Source organism: Vitis vinifera, chromosome 12 (assembly GCF_030704535.1).
Source record: "Vitis vinifera cultivar Pinot Noir 40024 chromosome 12, ASM3070453v1".
NCBI lineage: Eukaryota > Viridiplantae > Streptophyta > Magnoliopsida > Vitales > Vitaceae > Vitis > Vitis vinifera.
The window spans coordinates 5,634,071-5,654,471 of record NC_081816.1 but is presented as its reverse complement, the minus strand read 5'-3'; the positions used below and the strand labels follow the sequence as shown (position 1 = coordinate 5,654,471).

Here is a 20,401-nt window from a genome sequence, read left to right as displayed (position 1 = left end):
ACATAAAAAATAAAATAATATTAAAAGTTTAAATTATATTTATATTCTTAATTTCTTATAATTAATTTAAATTTTATATAATATATAAATTATATATTCATGCTTAACTTTTCTGCTACAGTTATAAAAAGGTTGTCCAAACCCATAATTTTTATGACTTTCAAGTAAGTTGGGTGGTTGGATGCCTCGGGCTAGTCTTGTAATAAGTTCTCCTCATAGTCCAAAAGGCCCCAGATGTTTTGTTTAATTTCAATGTGACCTTCATGCAAACGAAGCCTAGATGATATGGGTCACCCTCCATCTTACAACACCTACCCTACGTGGTGGATATTAAGCCCCGACCCCTTACCTGCACCATTTAAATACCATGTCGGCACCATGCAACTTCGAACTCTCAGACAGACCAAGTCAAAAAGGTGGTTACGTGAAATAAATAAACAAAATATTGCAAATGGATACAATATTATACTCCCTATTTTTCGTTTTTAAAAATTAGGAACTAATAATCAACTGGGTAGCACTCTTCCCTGGAAGCCACACAATGACACAGAAAGAACACATTCAGAATTGGCTTACAGGGAAGATAAATTCAAGAAGTAGCCAAAATTCACCAATATTAATACTGAACAGCCTCCTTCACACAAAATCCCAGCCTACTCATAAACCACTTGCATTGTTGGGGATATACGCCTACTTATAACCCTCTTAAATCTTAAATACCTCAAATATATGAAAGGATGGGAAACTTGATTATCAAGAGGTCTCACTTGTGTACTCTTCTTGCTCTCAAGATTGTAGACCTTGGTCAATTGACTCCAACTGGCTCTTAAGGTTTTGATTCTCCTCCAGCAGTCGGTCATATTCCAGAAGGAAACCTTCAGATTGCTTTTTTAGAGCGACTGTATTGGCTTCTGCTGCCTCTGCCTCTTTGGCTTTTGTCTCGCATTCAGATTCCAGCTTCTTAATTTGTGTCCTTAATGAACTCATCTCTTCCCCCATAGCTTTGGCCTCTTCTGCACGGCCATTTTTCCCATCCTCAAAACCTCGGTTTTGCTTCTTTTCAGCCTCCATGGCCTTCCTGAGTAAACGAAGCTCTCGAATGTAATGGTGAAGTCTATCTATCATCAGTGCGAGGAACAGCAAGAACCCTGCAAGTAAATAACTACTCTTGAAATCAAAATCAGGAAAAGAGAATGGTTATCAAACAAATTGGATGGCATATCAAATGTGAATTAAAATGGTGAATCTTAATATCTTTATCCAAGGCTCAAAGTGTTTGACAAATATCTCAATACAGATTATTCGCATAAAATTTTTTGATGGGCAAGAAATTATATATTTAAAAATAGACATTATTCACATTCAATGATGATCAAACCAGGTTCTAGACCTTGAACTTGATCTGGGGAAAAAAGTCCACACTGTGAAGTGAATAGTAAGAACTGGTGTTTGTAGATCATATCATTCCTGGAGAACATTTAACAGCATCAAAGTAAAAAAATCTCTGATGAGTCATTGAATTGAAGAACCTCAAGTTTTGAAGAGCAAAAATTTTCCAAGAATAAAATGAACTGTAAAGTACCGGTAAACATTCAATAAAACTACAAACAATTATCTCTCTCATATTGAGAAATACAAATGTAACAGGTTTTGGCAGATGGGAAATAAATCCCCTTCTCTAAATCATAATTTTTGCGAACAATTTTTGCTTATGAGACAAGACACTAATGGGATTATAAACCACAGGTCTACCATGTAAACATAGCAACAATTCCCAGTATCGCAATGGCATGAGATTGGCTGGATTTTTCTTTGTTCTCTGTTTCTTCTCCTCATTTTCTATCAACAGGGGTTGAATTTTTATGTGTGATCAGACATGAAGTTCTTTTGGGTTTGGGAAATTCAGTGAGAATGTTGGTATTTGGGTTTTTGAGACTAGGGAAATCATCTTTGCATTCATTTCCCATTCCTAGAGCAACTTTATAATCATCTTTTAAGCCAAAAATTATTGTTTTCTACCTTTCTCATCAATCTCACTATACCATTAGAGCCCTAACTCTTGGTATTTGCAATTACGACAACACATGCTAGTTTTGATTGGAATATATTTATGATGATGAGAGCTGATGAGTTAAAAACCAAATTCACCACAAAAAAAAAAAAAAAAAAATCAACAATTGGAGGACACTTGGTTCTGAGAAAATAGAGAAAATTAAAACATTAAAAAGATAAGAAAACAAAATTTCAAAGCCAAATGCAAGCATTTTGACTTAATTTAGGTCAGTTTCTCATTTCTGCAAAACAAAAATCACAAAACTCAAGAGTGTTTTGTTTTCTTTTTTCTTTTCTTCAATTTTCTCGGCAACCAAACGAAGTAAAAAAAGCAATCAAGCGATCGGAAATACCCATGAGAGAGGCTTCGAGCAGATGCCTGGCCATAAGAACCTGATCGGTGGGATTAATCAAACCGGGTTCGACAGAACGGTTCTGGATCTTCATCATACTGTAAACGCTGGACATAAGCACCACAAAAACAGTAGTAGCAACAGTCTGGGCCATGATGGGACCTCTCCCACGCTTGACCCGATCCAAGGCCATGACGACCAGCTTTCGGAGGGGGGTTTTGAAGAGGAGGGTCATGATAAGAGCCATTTCGGCAAAGATGACGGTGAAGAGGAGCTGGATCATGTTTTTGTTGATGATGGGTAAACCCTAGAGCAGCAGCAGATGGAAATGGCTATTGAGGTAGCGGGGGCGGTGAATTTGGAGTTTTACTCGGTCGGAGATGGCGGGCTCCGCGTGTATTAATTGGGGTGGGATTTGGGGTAAGGAATCAATGTCAGAGAGGGTTGGGTTGGGGAAAGGTAGTTAGATCTGCTCCGTGTGCCCTTCCCACGCACTCTCCAGTTGGTCGACTTTACCAATGGGACCCCAACACATAATAATACCTGGGATGCCGTTTCTCAATTATCCATCTCAGATTATCAATTTCTAATTCCCTAATCTAAAGAAGCATTATTAGTCCCCATCTTTTATAAAATGGTCAGCCTCCTTGTTATCATATTGGACACGCACGCGCATCCCTCTTCACTGAAGTTCGTAACATGCAAAATACTAAAAGCAAGAGACGTCTTGTATGTAGAAAAAATGAAAATGAATGTGGGCTTGACTTGGATTCATTGATGTAAATATCAAGGAGATGATTAAAAAATAAAAATAAACACATAAAGTCGCTATATTCCTGCTTGAACAGGCCTTGGCCTTCCACCAAAACCATCTCAAGCGGTCAAATACATTTCATCTCGTTTTGGCTTTAACCAACTCTACATTTTTATCACCGGGAAGCACGGTTAGATATATCAAATATCAAGTATCAAAAATGGATGGGTTTTTTTTTTGGCCAACTTCCAAGTTTGTAAGATTGGCATAATTCAAAATATATACACAAAAATTAAAATGAGGAAGCAACCCATGGATAGTCCCACTGCCACAAGCATAGGCCCTTTTGCCTCATACTCTGAATGATCCTGTGCCTCCGCCTCCCTCTGTTAGTTTGAACCTTAAGCACCTAGGTGATGAATAGGAATTTCAAGTCTGCCTCTGTTAATTTACCCAAAGCCTCCGAAGAGCCCCCCACAGTCCTGCAAAAGAAAAGACAAAAAGGGTCAATACTAGTTTTTCTGGATAGGTGGGGACGCACTTTTCAACCATAAATAACACAAGCAATTACCCCTCAAACACTAGTTCCTTCTTCTCTTGTAGTTTCAGAATCCTTTCCTCAATTGTTTTCTCAATTACAAATCTCACAATTCTAAAATTGCACAAAGAAAAAAAAATCAGTCCTCTAAAAAGCATGGACTTACGTAGCTTACTGATTATGGGAAGTTAAAAAATGTGGTCATAAGCAAAGAGCAAACCTGATTGGTTTATACTGTCCTATCCGGTGGATTCTATCTTGTGCTTGCCGCTCCACTGCTGGGTTCCACCAAGGATCCATCAAGAAAACCTAGACAAGTTTGACACGTTAGACCATTAACCAGAAGTAGCTATTAATTCACGAAAAAAGTAGTTTGTCACAACAGGTTTAAACCAATCACTAAGAAGAGTTAAATTTAAGGACGAATGAAGCTGCTTTAAGAGGGAGCTGATTAAACCAGTATCCTTATCAAGGGGAAGAGATGATTTTTCACAAGTACCCAAAGAATACACCATGTTTCTCAATAGCTATGAAATACACTTAAAAAAAATTGCCCAAAGAAAATTGCCAAGAAGTTGCAAGAAAATGTTTACAGGCTGTCAAGTAGACTAAAACTATGCTTGTCTAATGAGACAACCGACTCAAAACCTGTGTTTCTGTCAGGAAATGACTTCCACTTCAATAAGAACACCTCGGAAAATTCAATTGAATTCAGGGGACTAAGAGTACAGATTCGCTTGTCACAAACTTTAGCATTTGCATGAAATGTAAAGCCTAAATTGCAGAATTATAACACAACAAAAATGATACTAGATAACCAGAGGGCAATAATGGTTCATTTTGTCCAAGTAAACAATGAGGTCAAGAGCTCACGTGTGAAGCAACTGTAAGATTGAGAGCAACCCCTCCAGCCTTTAAGCTCATCAGGAAAATCTTGCAATCTGGTTCATTAGTAAATCTAGAAATGGCAGCATCTCTTGCAGCCATGGACATGCTTCCAACTAATTGAACACAAGTTATGCCAGACTGCAAATATTGATCAAGTTAGGATTGTGTTTTCTTTCTTCTAATCTACCTTCGTTTTTTATGTACAAACAGAAAACCAAAATGCAGTTTGGAATTTACCTTCTGGAGGGAGTAGTTTATCAAATCCAAGAATGATGTGAACTGGCTGAAAACAATTCCTTTTGCAGAACCATCCCTTTCAACCATGAATCTGATTTCTTCCCTCTACAGCCATTTAAAATTCACCCAGCAGTAAGCAAAACAGATAAGATAATTGCATACAAAATATTTAAATACCATAAATTTTGGAAGAAATTCAATAGAAAATTAATCACAGATCTTCCTGACGCATCCAAATCATCACTTTTTCAAACAGCCACTATAGTTTTTCCCCATGTTTTGGACCCTTAAAACCCATCACATGGACAATGCAGAAAACAAAATTGCCAAATGATCAGACACAGGGATCATTATCAGGGTCCAATGATGGCTCAACATAGTTGAGGACCTGCTCTTTCACTGAAACAATCCTCAAGGGTTGTTTACTCTTAAGAGTGAAAATCTTTGAAAGTTGAGATACTTGTGGTTTAGATGTAGATAAAATAGTAAAAATGCCGTGAATTTTAGATAACCATTTTCGTTATTTATTTAAAAAATTATTAACTAAACAAACCTCAAGCTTAATCATTAGCACATTTCAAAGGGGGGAAAAATAACAAAATTGACTACTTCAAAATGAGAAGAATTCCCCCTAAATGGTTACCATGCCATTTCATAAAAAGAATAAGTACCACTATCACATCTTTATAGTTACCATATCTATATTCTGTCCTTCACTCATCCTATACCTCACATTCACATGCACCAAACCACTTATAATCAAACTTGGAAATAATCATGAAGCAATTGTGGTGGGGTCACATTTATCAGTAGAACAAACTTAATGATAGGATTAATTTTTTTATTAGAAAACAATGATAAAAATTTATTGGTATAAGAAAGAGAGAAGGATGAGGGGCCCTTCTCACAAACACACAATACCTGATCAAAATAGAGTATGCTCCACTATACAATGAGAACAAACACAAAATAACAGAAAATTGAGAACAACTCCTCACAATGTTATCCACCCCTATGAATTACAAACGGAAAATCAACTTAGTTGAATAACATTAAGCGGAACTCCCTTAAAAGCGACAGCAAGAGGCCTAAAGCAAAGAATAGAAATGCAATAGGTCCCACAACATCTCTTCCTTTCTCCATCCTTCCTAAAAAATCCTAATATTTCTCTCTTACTACACAATCCAAAGAATAGTGAAGCAAGTGATTTGCCAAAGAGTCTTTGCCTCTCAATGAATTCCCTAATCTTCTAAAAGAGATAATCACCATGTCTCTAATACTCCTGGGCGGCACCCAATCCATATAGGCTAAACTGGAGAGCTTATGCCAAAGCCCCAAGGCTAACGGACAATGTAGAAAAAAATGGTTGACCATTTCTCCACTTCCTTAGCATAAAATGCACTAATGCGGACTAAGTGATTTGTAGGGTCTTCTCACCTATAGCAAGTCATTGGTATTTACCTTCTTGTGTACCACCAACCAAGCAAAGGCCTTGACCTTTGAAGGGGCTTTTGATTTCCAAATGAAATTCGCTGAAAAGAAAGGAATTGGAATTGGGGACTTGGACAAAACCAAAAAGAAAGATTTTATTGAAAATAAGCCAAAGGAAGACAACAACCATGCCCTTGAATCTGTAGTTGTGGGAGACAACCGCATCAAGGTGAGTGATGACATGGGTCTTTCAAGAGAATCAATTTCAATATCATTGAGATTACGACAAAAGTTAAAATTCCAAAAAGGCAAGTAGGAATTACCAAGGACGACTGATATGGTAAGGTTTTTCACTAAAATAACTCTATAGAGTTCTAGAAATTGGGAACATAGAGGTTGACTTCCCCATCATAAATCTTCCCATAACTGGATTCTCTCCCCATTCCCCACCACATAGCGAGTCTGTAGGGCAAAATCTTGAAAGACTTGTGCAATAGCCTTCCATGAACACCTGTGTGACCATCTAACCATAATGTTGGCATCCCATCCATTAGGATGTGTCGTATAAATGCTCGCAATAAGGCACTTTTAATTGAGAGAATATGGCAAGGACGTTGAAGGTCTCTATGGAGAGGAAAACCTTATTGGTTAGGTTGGAAGGCGAGCACGGAGGTAATTGGTGCTCAATTACAGAGCACAGTAGAGGCTCTGTTTTTGTCTTAGGTTTTGAAAAAGATGAAGTTGGGTGGATGATCGAACATTTGACAAAAGTCATCGAAATGAAGAGTCACTTGGGGTTCAACAGAAAGTACAAGGGAAAATTTTGTGTCCATTTGATGGAAGTTGGCTTCAACAACCACGAAAGGTTCATAAGGATCTCGGAGTTTGCTACCAATAGAAAATCTACTTTTCTGGTTATTCCTAAGGGCGAGAAGGGCAGAGGATAAGAGAATCTAAAAAGCGATTTCTTCAACAACCACTTGGTCAAACATGCAAGAATCTCCCGTGTGCAAGAGATTGGATCGATTTCTTTACTCAAATGAGTGGGAACAATTATTTCCTCAAAGCCTTCAAGAAGTTCTCCTTAGATGGACATCGGATCATTAGCCGATAGTTGTGGAAACCAATTCGTTCAAGTGGGGTCCAACACCTTTTAGGTTTGAGAATATGTGGTTGCAACATCCTAGTTTTAAGGAGTGCTTTAGAAGTTGGTGGAGAGATTTTCAAGGAAATGGGTGAGAAGGTCACAAGTTCATGAGGAAATTACAATTTGTTAAGGCCAAATTGAAAGAGTGGAATAAGGCTTCTTTTGGAGAGCTAAACGAAAGGAAAAAAAGTATCCTGTTCGAATTAGCTAACTTTGATACCATTGAGCAAGAAAGGGGTCTCACCTCTGAACTTTTAGTTCAGAGAGCTTTAAGAAAAGGGGAGCTAGAGGAATTGATTTTGAGGGAAGAAATTCATTGGAGACAAAAAGCTAGGGTGAAATGGGTTAAGGAAGGGGATTGTAACTCAAAGTTTTTTCATAAAGTGGCTAATGACAGGCGAAATAAGAAATATATCAAGGTGTTGGAGAATGAAAGAGGTCTAATGTTGAATAATTCAGAGAGCATCAAAGAGGAGATTTTAATGTACTTTGAAAAGCTATACTCGGGCCCTTCTGGAGAGTCTTAGAGAGTTGAAGGCTTAGATTGGTCCCCTATATCTGGAGAGAGTGCGTCTAGATTGGACTCCCTTTTTACTGAAGAAGAGATTTCTAAGGCCATTTTTCAGTTGGATAGGGATAATGCACCAGGGCCTGATGGCTTTACCATAGCAGTATTTCAAGATTGTTGGGATGTGATCAAGGAGGATTTAGTGAGAGTGTTTGCAGAGTTTCACAGAAGCGGGATTATCAATCAAAGCACTAATGCCTCCTTCATAGTTCTATTGCCCAAAAAAAACATGTCAAAGAAAATCTCAAACTTTAGACCTATTAGCTTGATCACTAGTTTTTACAAGATAATAGTCAAAGTGCTATCAGGGTGTCTAAGAGGGGTACTACACGAAACTATCCATTCTACTCAAGGCGTTTTTGTTCAAGGGAGACAAATATTGGATGCAATTCTCATAGCCAATGAGATAGTGGATGAGAAAAGACGATCAAGGGAGCAAGGAGTTGTCTTCAAAATTTACTTTGAAAAGGCTTACGACCATGTGAGTTGGGATTTTTTGGATCATGTGTTGGAGAAGAAGGGGTTTAGTCCTAGATGGAGGAAATGGATAAGATGTTGTTTGTCCATGGTATCTTTTGCAGTCTTAGTGAATGGAAATGTTAAAGGGTGGGTCAAGGCATCTAGACGTTTAAGACAAGAAGACCCTTTATCCATTTTTTTGTTCACTTAAGTCGTAGATGTACTAAGCAGGATGTTATTGAGAGCAGAGGAAAGAAATTCGTTGGAGGGTTTCAGGGTGGATAGGAACAAAACAAGGGTGTCCCATTTGCAATTTGCAGATGATACCATTTTCTTTTCTAGCACTCGTGAGGAGGATCTGCAGACCCTCAAGAGTTTATTGCTAGTGTTTGGGCGTATTTTTGGGCTGAAGGTTAACCTTGACAAAAGTAATATTTATGGCATTAATCTTGAACAGAATCATCTTTCTAGGTTGGTTGAGCTGCTTGATTGCAAGGTCTTCTGGTTGGCCTATACTCTACCTAGGTCTTCCTCTAGGAGGGAATCCCAAGGCTTGTGGCTTTTGGGACCCAGTAATTGAGAGGATCTCGAGAAGATTAGATGGGTGGCAAAAGGCTTATTTATCTTTTGGAAGTAGGATAACTTTCATCCAATCTTGCCTTACCCACATGCCTTGCTACTTTCTCTCCTTGTTTAAGATACCCGCCTCAGTAACAGCAAAAATTGAGAGATTGCAAAGAGATTTTTTATGATCAGGGGTTGAGGAAGGCAAAAGAGATCATCTTGTTAACAGGGATACAATATGTAATCCGAAGGCAAAAGGGGGATTGGGATTTGGGAGGATTTCTATAAGGAATTTCGCTCTCTTAGGGAAATGGTTGTGGAAGTGCCCTAGGGAGCGTTCAACTCTGTGGCATCAGGTTATTTTAAACATTTATGGATCACATTCCAATGGTTGGGATACCAACAATATAGTTAGATGGTCACACCGTTGTCCTTGGAAGGCTATTGCACAAGTCTCCCAAGAGTTTTCCAAGTTTACTCAATTTGTGGTAAGAGATGGGGAAAGAATTCGGTTCTGGGAAGACTTGTGGTGGGGGGACTAACCTTTGGGAGTCCAATATCCAAGACTATTTAGAGTAGTCACGGATAAAAATATTCCTATTTCTTCAATTCTCGGTTCTACTTGTCCCTTCTCTTGGAACTTTAATTTTCTTCGTAACCTTTCCAATTCTGAGATAGAAGATTTAGAAGGCCTCGTGCGGTCACTTAATCGTCTGCATTTATCACTTTTGGTTTCAAATACAAGATCCTAGTCTTTATCTTCTTCAAGACTCTTTATAGTCAAATCTTTTTTTCTTGCCTTATCCCAATTTTCTGGTTTTCCTCCAATTTTCCCTACTAAGTTCGTTTGGAATTCTTAAGTCTTTTTCAAAGTCAAGTCCTTTGTCTGGTTAGTGGCACATAAAAAGATAAATACTAATGACTTACTACAGTTGAGAAGACCCTACAAAGCTCTTAGTCCTGATATTTGTAAACTGTGCATGAAGCATGAAGAATCAGTAGATCATCTTTTTCTACATTGCTCTTTGACGATGGGGTTGTGATGCAGATTATTTTAGTTAACTAAGACGGATTGGGTTCCCTCAAGGAGCATCTCCAACATGTTGTCCATCAATTTCAACGGTTTTGGTTTTTCTAAGAAAGGTATTGTTTTGTGGCAAGCTACGAGCATTGCTTTAATTTGGGTTGTGTGGCAGGAAAGAAATGCAAGGATTTTAAGGATAAAGCAAGGAATTCAGATAATCTTTGGGATTCTATTCATTTCCTTGCTTCTCTTTGGGCTTTTTGTTCCAAGATTTTTAAGGGGACTCCCCTTAATGTGTTACAACTAGATCGGGTAGTGGTGTGTAATTCCCATGGGTTGGTCTAACCCAGAGAGTTTGCTTGTTTTTACTTTGTATTTTCTAGTATTTGTTTCCTTGTAGTTTAGTTTTTCTTTGGTGGGAGGATTCTTCATCCTTCTCTTGTACTTTTTTTTTTTATCAATTTATCCCTTTGTCGTTTCCTATCAAAATAAATAAATAAATAAATGCTCGCAATAACCTCGTGCCAAAGAACACTACTTTCTATAGGAAACCTTCAAAGCCACTTCCCTAAGAGTGCACTATTTCTCAAGGAAGTCTTCCTTAACCCCAAACCTCCTATCTCTTTTAACCTACACACCACTTCCTAACTAATAAGATGATCTCTTTTGTCATCCCCAACTCCAAACCAAAGAAGCCCCTTTGCAATTTCTCTATCTCTACGGTTATTGATGCTAGGATCTTAAAGAAAAAGAAAATAACTAGGAATGTGAGTCAAGCATAACTGAATTAAGGTTATCTTCCTACTCAAAAACAAGAAAAAGCTTTTTTCCAATCCATCCAACCTCCTTGAGATTCTATCAATCACTGAATCTCAAAATCCTACTATCTTTGGATTTCGTCCTAAAGGCAGATCCAAATAAGATAAAGGTCACTCTAAGACTCTACAATCAAGCATCGTGGCCAATTTGGCTAACGACTCCTGGTTAACATTAATACTAGAAAGAGTGCTCTTCTCTAAATTTATTTTCAACCCTAATAACTAGCTAAAAACCAACAGGATTAACTTAAGGTTTTGCAAAAACTCCGATGAGACTTTTGGAAAGAAAATGGTGTCATCTGCGAATTGTAACAAGGACATTGTAGTCCTATCCCTACCGACAATGGAACCCTCCATTAAACCACTTTCCTCCGCTCTAGTCACCATCCTACTTAGGACATCCGCTACAATGGTAAAGAGAAAATGAGAAAGAGGGTCTCCTTGTCTCAAGCCTTTAGTGGCCTTAACCCATCCTTCTGCATTTCCATTAACTAGGATTGCAAAATTTGTTAAAGAAAGGTAGCAACTTATCCATGATCTCCACCTTGCACTAAAGCCTTTCCTTTCGAGAACATGATCCAAAAAACCCCAAGCCACATGATCATAAACCTTATTGAAATCAATTTTGAAAACCACCCCTTCTTCCCCCAACTTCCTCTTCTCATCCACTACTTCATTGACTTTTAACACTACATCGAAAATTTGTCTCCCTTCAACAAAGGCTTCTTTAGATAAAAATACTGTTTCATGGAGAACTCTACGTAATCGCTCTAATAAGACCTTAGCTATAGTCTTATATAAACTTGTTACCAAGCTAATAGGTCTAAAATCTGAGATTTTGAGTGTTTGACTCTTTTTTAGCACAAAAGCAATGAAAATGGCATTGGTACTTTGATTTATTACCCCATTACTATGGAACTCTAAAAACACTCTCATAAGATCCTCTTTGATCACATCCCAACACTATTGATACATTACAATAGTTAAACCATCAGGGTCAGGAGCCTTCTCCTTATTCAATTGGAAAATAGCAAGGCGCACCTCCTCTTCAATAAAGGGGCAGTCAAACCATGCAGCACTCTCCCCATCTATAGGACATCACTCTAAACCTCCCATCCTCCAAGAGTCACCTATGGGTTTGGAGGAGCTTTCCAAAAAAATTCAAAATCTCCTTCAACGTTGCTAAGATTTACCGCTCCTCAATCACCAAGAACTTAATGAATTTCCGATCTCACCTTCCATTTGCCACTCTATGAAAGAACTTAGAATTAGAATCTCCCTCTTTAATCCATTTCACCCTGGATTTTTGTCTCCGAAAAACCTTTTCCTTTAACAATAACTTAGGATTATGGTGCACAAAAAGTTTGGTTTTTAGTCATACAACATATCTCTGAATAGAAGTCATAACTAATTAGCATGCTCACACATAGTCATACACCATACCTCTAAGTTATAACTAGTTAGCATGCTCATATCAAGAAACAGTTGACAAAGTGATTCTATTAGAGATTCCAATCATATAGGAGCCTCATTTATTTTTTATTTTTTTAACAATGTTTCAATCTGAAGGAAGAATGAAAAGAAAATGAAACATTTCACAATCACATACCAAAGCATCTATTTTTGTGCTCGTCTGAAAATCGTCAAGCCGGATTCTATTCAAAATACTTGATGGTTTAAAACCCTTTATGGTTGTTTTCATGTCTCGATCTCCAGGATCCATACTCGTAGTCAAATCAACTGTTAGTGGTTTTGAACATGAAGGGCATGAAACTTGTCCCAAGGTAGTGGAGAAGTCATTCAAACATGCCTTACAAAAGACATGGGCACAAGATGTAACCTGAAACCATAAGAGAAATATTTAGTAGGAAAATGAATCTAGGACTAAGAAACATTATCTTTAGATAACTTTACAGAAAACTAGTGGTAAATCACCCCCAACACAGGTACAACATTCAACCAAAAACAATTATTAGTAAAAATATTGGAGGAAGGGGGTGAGCATTGAAGGTAGAGAATCAAGGTTCTTACGGTGATTATGAAATGATCATGTAACTCTGAAGAGTGTAAAAATAGTGTCCTTCATTTTAACTTCTAAAAGACAAGATAATATGGGTTTATTGGTCATCAACTAGCTAAATAGCTAATAACCTCGAGCAGGTTTAATGGCAACCTTACATGTGCATATTCTTTAGAAATGAGAGGTAACTATAAACATAGAAGCTTCAGTTAAAAACTGAAGGATATTGTACCAACAATACTGCTAGAGCAAAAAATCCAAATTCCAAAAGATTGAGACAGAGAGCAACAATACTCTCCAAATTCCCAAGGACACAATGTTATGAAAGTTGCCATGGCTTCAAATATGCTAAAGAACTTAGTTTTCATACAAGTGTCTGATCCATCTAATCCCCAAATCTAAAGCAAGAGATGCACTCATAGATCTGTCAAGTGTACAGTTTACCTCTTCTAATAAAAAGTGTCCAGCACTGGTACTTCATTTAAAAATTAATGACACCAAAGCATTACACTACATTGTTTATAAAAAACCACAGATAAAGCAAGGAAGGAAAGAAAGAAAAATAAAGCATCTGGATTCAATAACTAACTAGAAAAATGCTACTCCCTTACCATTAGCAAACTTACATTGATATTAGTCTTTAGTGGCAGGCATATACCCATAATCAAAACATTTGTATACTTTGTGTGGACACTTCACACACTTGAACTTTCAGAATGATATTTTCTTTGATAAAGTATCAACATAATATAGGTTTCCATTCACATTTTAAAATATAATTTCTTTGAAAGGCTAATTAGAGATGAGCAGATAACATGGTAAACCAAGAAACCAGGCAGACATCATGAAATATCAATTTTTGCATTGTTGTACATTATACATCAACTGTCACTCGCTAACTGTTCAAATTACTCAGTTATCCACAAATTAATACAAGAAAGACTGATAGTGATATATTCAATTAAGAGGAACAAAAGGTTTGGTAGTTTCAAAGAGTGCCTTCTTTAATCATATATACAGAAAATGGATCGCAACTTTCCTACAGAAGACCCAAAATAAATAAATAAATAAATTTAAAGAAAAAAATTGCACGTGCACACAGATAAACAAACAAAAGTAGTATGCAACAAAATAATACAACCAAAAGAATAGCTTACCACAGGATCCTCTAGTGGGTCATTACAAATTCCACATACTTGTTCACCATTCTCAGTATCAACAATGTTTCCTGCCCTTAGAGTAGAAGTTCTTGAATATACTACAAGATAAGGATGATCAACTGCCTGTGGAGCCAGAAGAGATATTATCAGACATAATTCATATACAGGACTCACATACCACTAAAAGTAAGCTTTCCTTTTTTCCTTTTGTCTGCAGCATGCAACCTTTTATCCCATCAAATGCATGAATTAGCATGCAGCATAAAATCAATACCCCAAAGCATGGTGAGAATTTCCCATGTCCTTAATTATAAGTCAACCTTGAAAAGCCTCAGGAAATAAAAACCCAATTAGGAAGCCTATTTCAATCCAAGAACCCAATTAGGAAGCCAATTTCATTCCATATATGTATGTATCAAAAAGTCTTGAACTTGAAGGATGGTTCTTTCTTTTCTCCTAAGTAAAAGGAGAACAGGAAAGAACCAAGTTATTAGATATCCAGTTCTCTCATGAAGGACTTTTAAAGATTGAAACAAGGACTAGAGTTTTAGTATTGAAAAAGACAATTAGAATTAGGCTCGGTCAACTAGAATGTGTATTATCCATATAGGGGATCTTCCATACTCTTTACTTTCTTATACCTCACGTAGAATGGCAACTAGCAACTATCCCAACTGTTTTTACAGGAAACAACATTTTCACAAGTGCACCAGCACACAAGATCCATGTTTCAATGTTTTAAGTTAGAATAGCCCTAACCTGTCGCAGTCGTGTGAGGAGGTCAAATATATGAGCATAATTATTCATCAATGTTCCTGCTTCAACATATCTGCAAATGAAAAAGTATATTATATACAACCATGGTCCTCGCATAAGACACTTGAACTAATACATAATTTTGGTGAATCAAATATTACACAAATAAACATCTTGGGAGGTTAAGCATTTGAGAAGGCACCTCCATGGACCAAATTTAAAACAAATAACTGAAGATATAAGGTGACATACGTATTAAACTGTGCCTGACTTTCATTGTATAATGATTGGTAATAATCTTCTTCCTTGATATCCAGAGTGTCCCGCCTCAATGAAACCTTGAAAAAGATATTAAAACTTATCAGAAAGTTAAGAACTGGATACAAAGTTTTAGCTGTATAACAAGAGAACTCACAATTCTAGGAGGCAGTGCAAGATCTGCAGCCCTTCCCTTTTTAGTACGTCTTAGAAGTATGCTTTTCAAAATCTTGTGTTTCAGCAATATCATGGCTCTTTGTCCTTCACCTATATTCCCCATTGCTTGGATCGGTGTAGCCACATACTTATAGATTGATCGTTAAAAAAATTTACAGCATTAATATTGTTTCAACACAACATAAGACACAAAACAATGACAAACCAATAGTAAAGAATTGTAACTCACTTTATTCCACCAGCAAAAATGCCGCACAGATTTATGCTCACAGTTAGGGCATTCTGTTGAGGAACTATAATTGAAGCAAAAAAGGAACAACAAATAAACAATATTAATAAGATATAAAACATCCAAGATTCACAACATAAAGTTGCAGGACTGGAAAAAAAAAAAAAGATGATAATAGAAACAACAACAATGCTTATCATGAAGAAGATGGTGACAAGAACATAAATCTGCATTTTGCATGATGGACAAATAAATCATGAAATAGATCAAAAAACCATTATTCTTTTTACAGTGTACGAAGATTGGTGATAAAAAACCAACAATTTTGTGAAAGGAAGAAACTAAGAGTCAAGTATATGAGCTTAAATCATATAGATGTAATTTTCCAAGCAACAGATTGTAAACCCTTATGTGGCATATAATTTTTATTATTATATGATTGTTAACCAGTGCCTTCATTCTACATCAATAAGCTTGTAATAATTGTCAGGTTCAGGTGCAAGACTAGGAGTGACTGTAGTTTAAGGTAAACTGGAGAATATCACACATGTTAATCATCTTAATTAATGATGGAAAACACCATTCCTGTCATTGTAGCAACTACCCAAATAATAAGCTTTAACCAAGCCGAGAAGATGCTCAGAAAAGCAAACTTAGTCAATATTTGAGATATTAACAGGAGAATCAAAAGTTTAGTCATACAACAATGTAAAATAATAAATGAATGAATGAAGAGTTCCTCAAAAATTACAGGGCACCTCTTCTGTGCGGTAGAACAGGATAAACATTGAATTGTATCCAGTCCATTAAAATTACCTTGTTGCAAGAATATGAACACATAAAATAATAGAAGAGACTAGTTCACATATGTGCGTTTGTATCAATTTCAAATCCCAAATGGTTAAGAAGATTTGAACTATTGAAATAGCAAGTAAAAATCTCAAGCCATAACCCATGGCTACATTAACCTCTCTTTGATTTAGGAATTGGATATGAGGCACACTACGTAATTTGCATCAAATTCATAGCTTAACTCAAATTTCAAGCAAATATATAGCAGGCTGAAGAGCTGTCCATGGAACTTAGATAGGGGACACAGATCATAAACAGACTTGAACTATACCTATAATCAAGTGTTCGGCAATCACAATCCTTACACAAGTAATACGAGTATGGGATTATTCGCAGGAACCGGATCTGTGAATATGGAATTGCAAATATGTTAGCCTGACAAGTAAAAGTTGCAAGATCATCTAGTTCAATGTACTACTTACTAATGAGTAAAGTTCTCCAACACGATTTTGAAGGGGAGTGCCACTTAAAGCCCACTTGTATTCAGACTCTAAAGCAAGAACAGCTTTTGCAGTATTAGAGCGTCTATCTTTTATAAAATGTGCCTACAATTGGGAAAAAAAATTATGATAGCTGTTTGAAAATGAATATAATCAAATGAGTTCCAAAGAGCATGATAACTTATTACAATATTGCTTATGAAACCATCACTTAAAGACAACTTACAGAGGCAAAAAAAGGTTTCATCCATAGTTTTGGCAGTAGAAAATGTCGGAGTAAAAGTGAACATCACTCATAAAAATGTTAACAACATAAAAGATGACCATCATTCGGAAAAAGTAGCCCATGGACAAACATATAATTAACCCTAATCTAACTCACGATGCAGAGCAAATTGATGGAGATAAGTTCTCATTTCCATCTTAGAACCAGTTCAATTTTACACACAGAAAATAGCAAACAATTTTGGCAAGTTTTGTAGCAACCTCCAATTTGGTAATTAGTATTCCATACTAGGTGTCTGCATATACCATGTAATGCTAAACAGTCTAGAAGAGGACCTGGAAAACCAAGGTAGCAGCTATAAGCTTGCCTAGTAGTTAAGTTTCAATAACACTAAGTTAAGGCATCCAGAGAATCCCTTTTTGAGGGAAAAAAAAAAAGGGGGGCCTCCTTCCCTGATGGATCACTGCAATATTCACTCTGATTGTGAACCAAAATCCAAAGGTTTCCAATGCTTTATATAGATTTTCTAAAAAAGAAAAAAAGATATTTCATTGCATTGAACTACCAACAATTTTAAAGAAAGATAAATCATTCCATAAACTCATTAAAAATGGATCCATCCATTTCACTATGATATTAAAGGAATCTTAGCATGCTTTTCAAAGTTACATATGATTATGATTAATTTTTTACAATGGGCACCTAAATCATGAAAATAATCATAGTGTTATATTTTATTTTCTAGAGCAGAATTCTTGTGAACATTTTCCTCATGTTCCCAGGAAAAATACAGGTTTAGAATTTATTTCAATAAACCAAGGGAAAATCCAAAACTAATCCATGTTTGAAAGTTTCAGCAGTATGTATGGGCATGTGGCTAAGTTGTCTCTGTGTAAGTATATATGTTTATCTTAAACAAATAATGGGAATATCCAAACTGATCCATGTTTGACAGCCTTAGCAGTCTGTATGGGCATGTGCCTAAGCTGTCCGACTGTGTGTGTATGAGGGAGAGTGAGAGAATGAGGGAGAGGAAACACACACACACACAGAATATTGAATGGCCATGCATGTATCAAGTTGCAGCAACCTCAAATGAAAAAAGCATCAAATTTTTCACAATATAGTCAAAAGATTTGATGGGAACTTACCTCATCCAAAATAATGCGGTCCCATTTCACAGAGTGCAAAATTGATTTCCTTGTGGACGTGCTTTGTTCATCAACTGCTGAATTCTCAATGGAAGGACCAAATCCCATATGTTTTTTTGGCTTGTAATTCTTCCTAGGCTTTGGCTGATCTTTCTTCCTTTTTTCACCCTCACATTCACCGCCATTGTCTTCTACAGAATCCGATATTTTTAGTTCAAGTTTTGGCTCCTTTTTCTTTTGTTTAGACTGTTTATCTGTCTTAATGGCATCTGGCCCGCAGAAATATCTCAAGTGAATGGACATCTTGTGTGGATAAAATAACTTCCTACAAAACACACACTTCTGTTTTGGTGGCATTACATTTTTCCTATACTCAGCTTCAACAATGGAGTATGTGGTTATAACAAAATCATATTCTGAAAACTGGCCAATACTCTTCCCTCTATTGGCCCCATGGTAAACCAGCACCTTGGTGCTGCCTTTCACGGTGAACCGGCCAATCTCATTTACCCACTGAAGCACAGCAACCACAGGACAGATTACTAGGGTACCTTTAATTTTGGGCAAATCCATGGAAGAACCAGGTGCACGCAAAACTACTTTTGGTTCACAAATTTTCTGGGAGATTTCCCGTTTGGAAAGCACAAGTGCAATAGCTTGAATAGTCTTCCCCATTCCCATTTCATCTGCAAGGATTCCCCCTCTAGTTGTCGACTCTTCCTGCTTCAAAGCCCAGGCCAGCCATTCTTTTTGGTACCTAAGCAAAGGCATGATCAAATCTGATGGTGCATCAGCAGTTTCAGACACTAGTTCATTTTGATGATCCAAATCTACATCTTCTGTTAAGTTCATGTCAATCCATTTGTCGTGCTCCTCTTCCCAAATTTCCCACATCAGTGTTGGTTTCAAATCACCACTTTTTTTCCTCTTCTTATCATTTTTCTTTGATCCAAGATGGCCAACCCTACCAAGTTGAAGCCCAAGAAAGTCAATCTCCAAAACTCCTTCATCCTCTTGAACCTCTGAATCTTGCACATTGCCTAATTCCTTCTCTTTTTCTTCCCCTCTCATTTCCTCCCTCTTGCATCTCTGCCGTCCCCTTTTCTTCCTTTTCCCCACTTTCCTCCTCTTTACAAGCCCACTAGAATCAAAATCACCACTTTCATCACCTTCACTACCTCTGTCCATATCATTAGCCTCAATATTTAAGTCAAATACCACTCTCTCTTTACTCTCTTCTATTGTACTTGAAGAGCCTTCACCTACATTTAAGCAATCCACTGCATATCATTATCACAATTCATTCCTTAGGTCAACTACAACCTTCACTTCCATTAACTCCAAATGTTTCAACCAAAAAAATTTTGAAAATCATTTTTCTTGAAGCATTACCTCAACGAGGACACACTGATCTCCTCAAGGAAATAAATTTCTTCCACGTAAGTAATTTTCCTTAAAAATATTTTCAATTTAAACAAATGGCATCCCGGTTAATTTATCCACAACATTTCAATTTCAACCCAAAAAAAAAAAAGAATACAAAGAATTTCAGAGAAAAATAAATACCTGCACAGATGATGCCATTACAATCAGAATCCGAGACACGGTACTCTTCATCAGAGCCTTCGCTAAGCTGGACACCATTTCCTGTTTTCACAGCGTACAAAATGGATACAAATTAGCAAGGAAAAAATAACAACCGCCCCGTTTGATTCCCCATTAAACGAATGAAAAAATAAAACAAATTAAAAAATAAAATAAAATAAAATAAAAAAAGATACACATGAATCACATAATCCACACAACTCGAATCAAACCCGCTCCCCGTCCCACCGGGCCCCATCCACAAAAAAAAATAAAAAATAAAAAAATAAAAAATAAATAATTCCTACATTTTCCCAGTAACCAAACAAAACCTCGAGAAACCAAAAGAAATTGGAAAGGAAAAGCTTTGGAAATTGACCTTCGAAAGAGGCTCCAGAGAGAATTCTTCGAGAGCGAAGCTCCATTGATCTTTGATCAAAGCTAGGGTTCCGATCGTACGGATATTCGGATGGGATTTGGGGGTTGAGAGAGAGTAAGTGACGAGAGTAGCGTTGTATTTGTTTGTCGCAAAGAGTGGGCGGCGGGAAAAGTGTGTGTCTTCCAGCGGAAGGTAGTGGAATCAGTTTATTTGCGTTTCCACGTCCCACCTTCTGCCATGAACGGCTGTTATTCATACTTCTCATCTTAATTTGTTCCTCACCGTCCGATTGTAAGGGAATTCATAATTCTCCACATATTTTTTTTAATTACTGTT

The 20,401-nt window shown here is 36.9% G+C and overlaps 2 protein-coding genes across 3 annotated transcripts; both read right to left on the bottom strand.

Annotated features, from left to right (window-relative positions):
- Positions 1 to 443: 443 nt before the first annotated feature.
- On the bottom strand, positions 444 to 3,105 carry LOC100249972 (uncharacterized). Its single transcript, XM_002270265.3, has 2 exons — positions 2,406 to 3,105; positions 444 to 1,148 (listed from the first exon to the last, which is right to left on the bottom strand). The coding sequence occupies exons 1-2, from the start codon at positions 2,686 to 2,688 to the stop codon at positions 787 to 789; spliced, it is 645 nt and encodes a 214-aa protein (XP_002270301.1). The 5' UTR covers positions 2,689 to 3,105; the 3' UTR covers positions 444 to 786.
- A 74-nt stretch (positions 3,106 to 3,179) lies between these two features.
- Positions 3,180 to 20,333, bottom strand: LOC100267049 (DNA repair protein RAD16). 2 transcript variants are annotated; one of them, XM_010658908.3, is made up of 16 exons: positions 20,066 to 20,333; positions 19,669 to 19,749; positions 18,103 to 19,364; positions 16,708 to 16,830; positions 16,557 to 16,630; positions 15,434 to 15,497; positions 15,185 to 15,331; positions 15,022 to 15,107; positions 14,773 to 14,842; positions 14,011 to 14,136; positions 12,443 to 12,673; positions 4,823 to 4,927; positions 4,571 to 4,723; positions 3,918 to 4,006; positions 3,731 to 3,811; positions 3,180 to 3,641 (listed from the first exon to the last, which is right to left on the bottom strand). In XM_010658908.3, exons 1-16 carry the CDS (start codon positions 20,328 to 20,330, stop codon positions 3,569 to 3,571), a joined length of 3,030 nt encoding a protein of 1,009 aa, XP_010657210.2. In that variant the 5' UTR covers positions 20,331 to 20,333; the 3' UTR covers positions 3,180 to 3,568. The 2 variants fall into 2 exon arrangements, with proteins under 2 accessions (XP_010657210.2, XP_059597267.1); XM_059741284.1 differs by lacking the exon at positions 3,731 to 3,811.
- Between the last annotated feature and the right edge of the window lie 68 nt (positions 20,334 to 20,401).

Excerpts from the sequence above, each read along its gene's own strand:
- LOC100249972 (XM_002270265.3), bottom strand. The coding sequence starts at position 2,688 with ATGATCCAGCTCCTCTTCACCGTCATCTTTGCCGAAATGGCTCTTATC. Across the intron at positions 1,149-2,405 it reads GCTCGAAGCCTCTCTCATGG|GGTTCTTGCTGTTCCTCGCA; the intron begins GTATTTCCGATC and ends ATTTACTTGCAG.
- LOC100267049 (XM_010658908.3), bottom strand. The coding sequence starts at position 20,330 with ATGAGAAGTATGAATAACAGCCGTTCATGGCAGAAGGTGGGACGTGGA. Across the intron at positions 14,137-14,772 it reads TCCTCACACGACTGCGACAG|GCAGTTGATCATCCTTATCT; the intron begins GTTAGGGCTATT and ends CTGGCTCCACAG. Across the intron at positions 4,724-4,822 it reads TAAACTACTCCCTCCAGAAG|TCTGGCATAACTTGTGTTCA; the intron begins GTAAATTCCAAA and ends CAATATTTGCAG.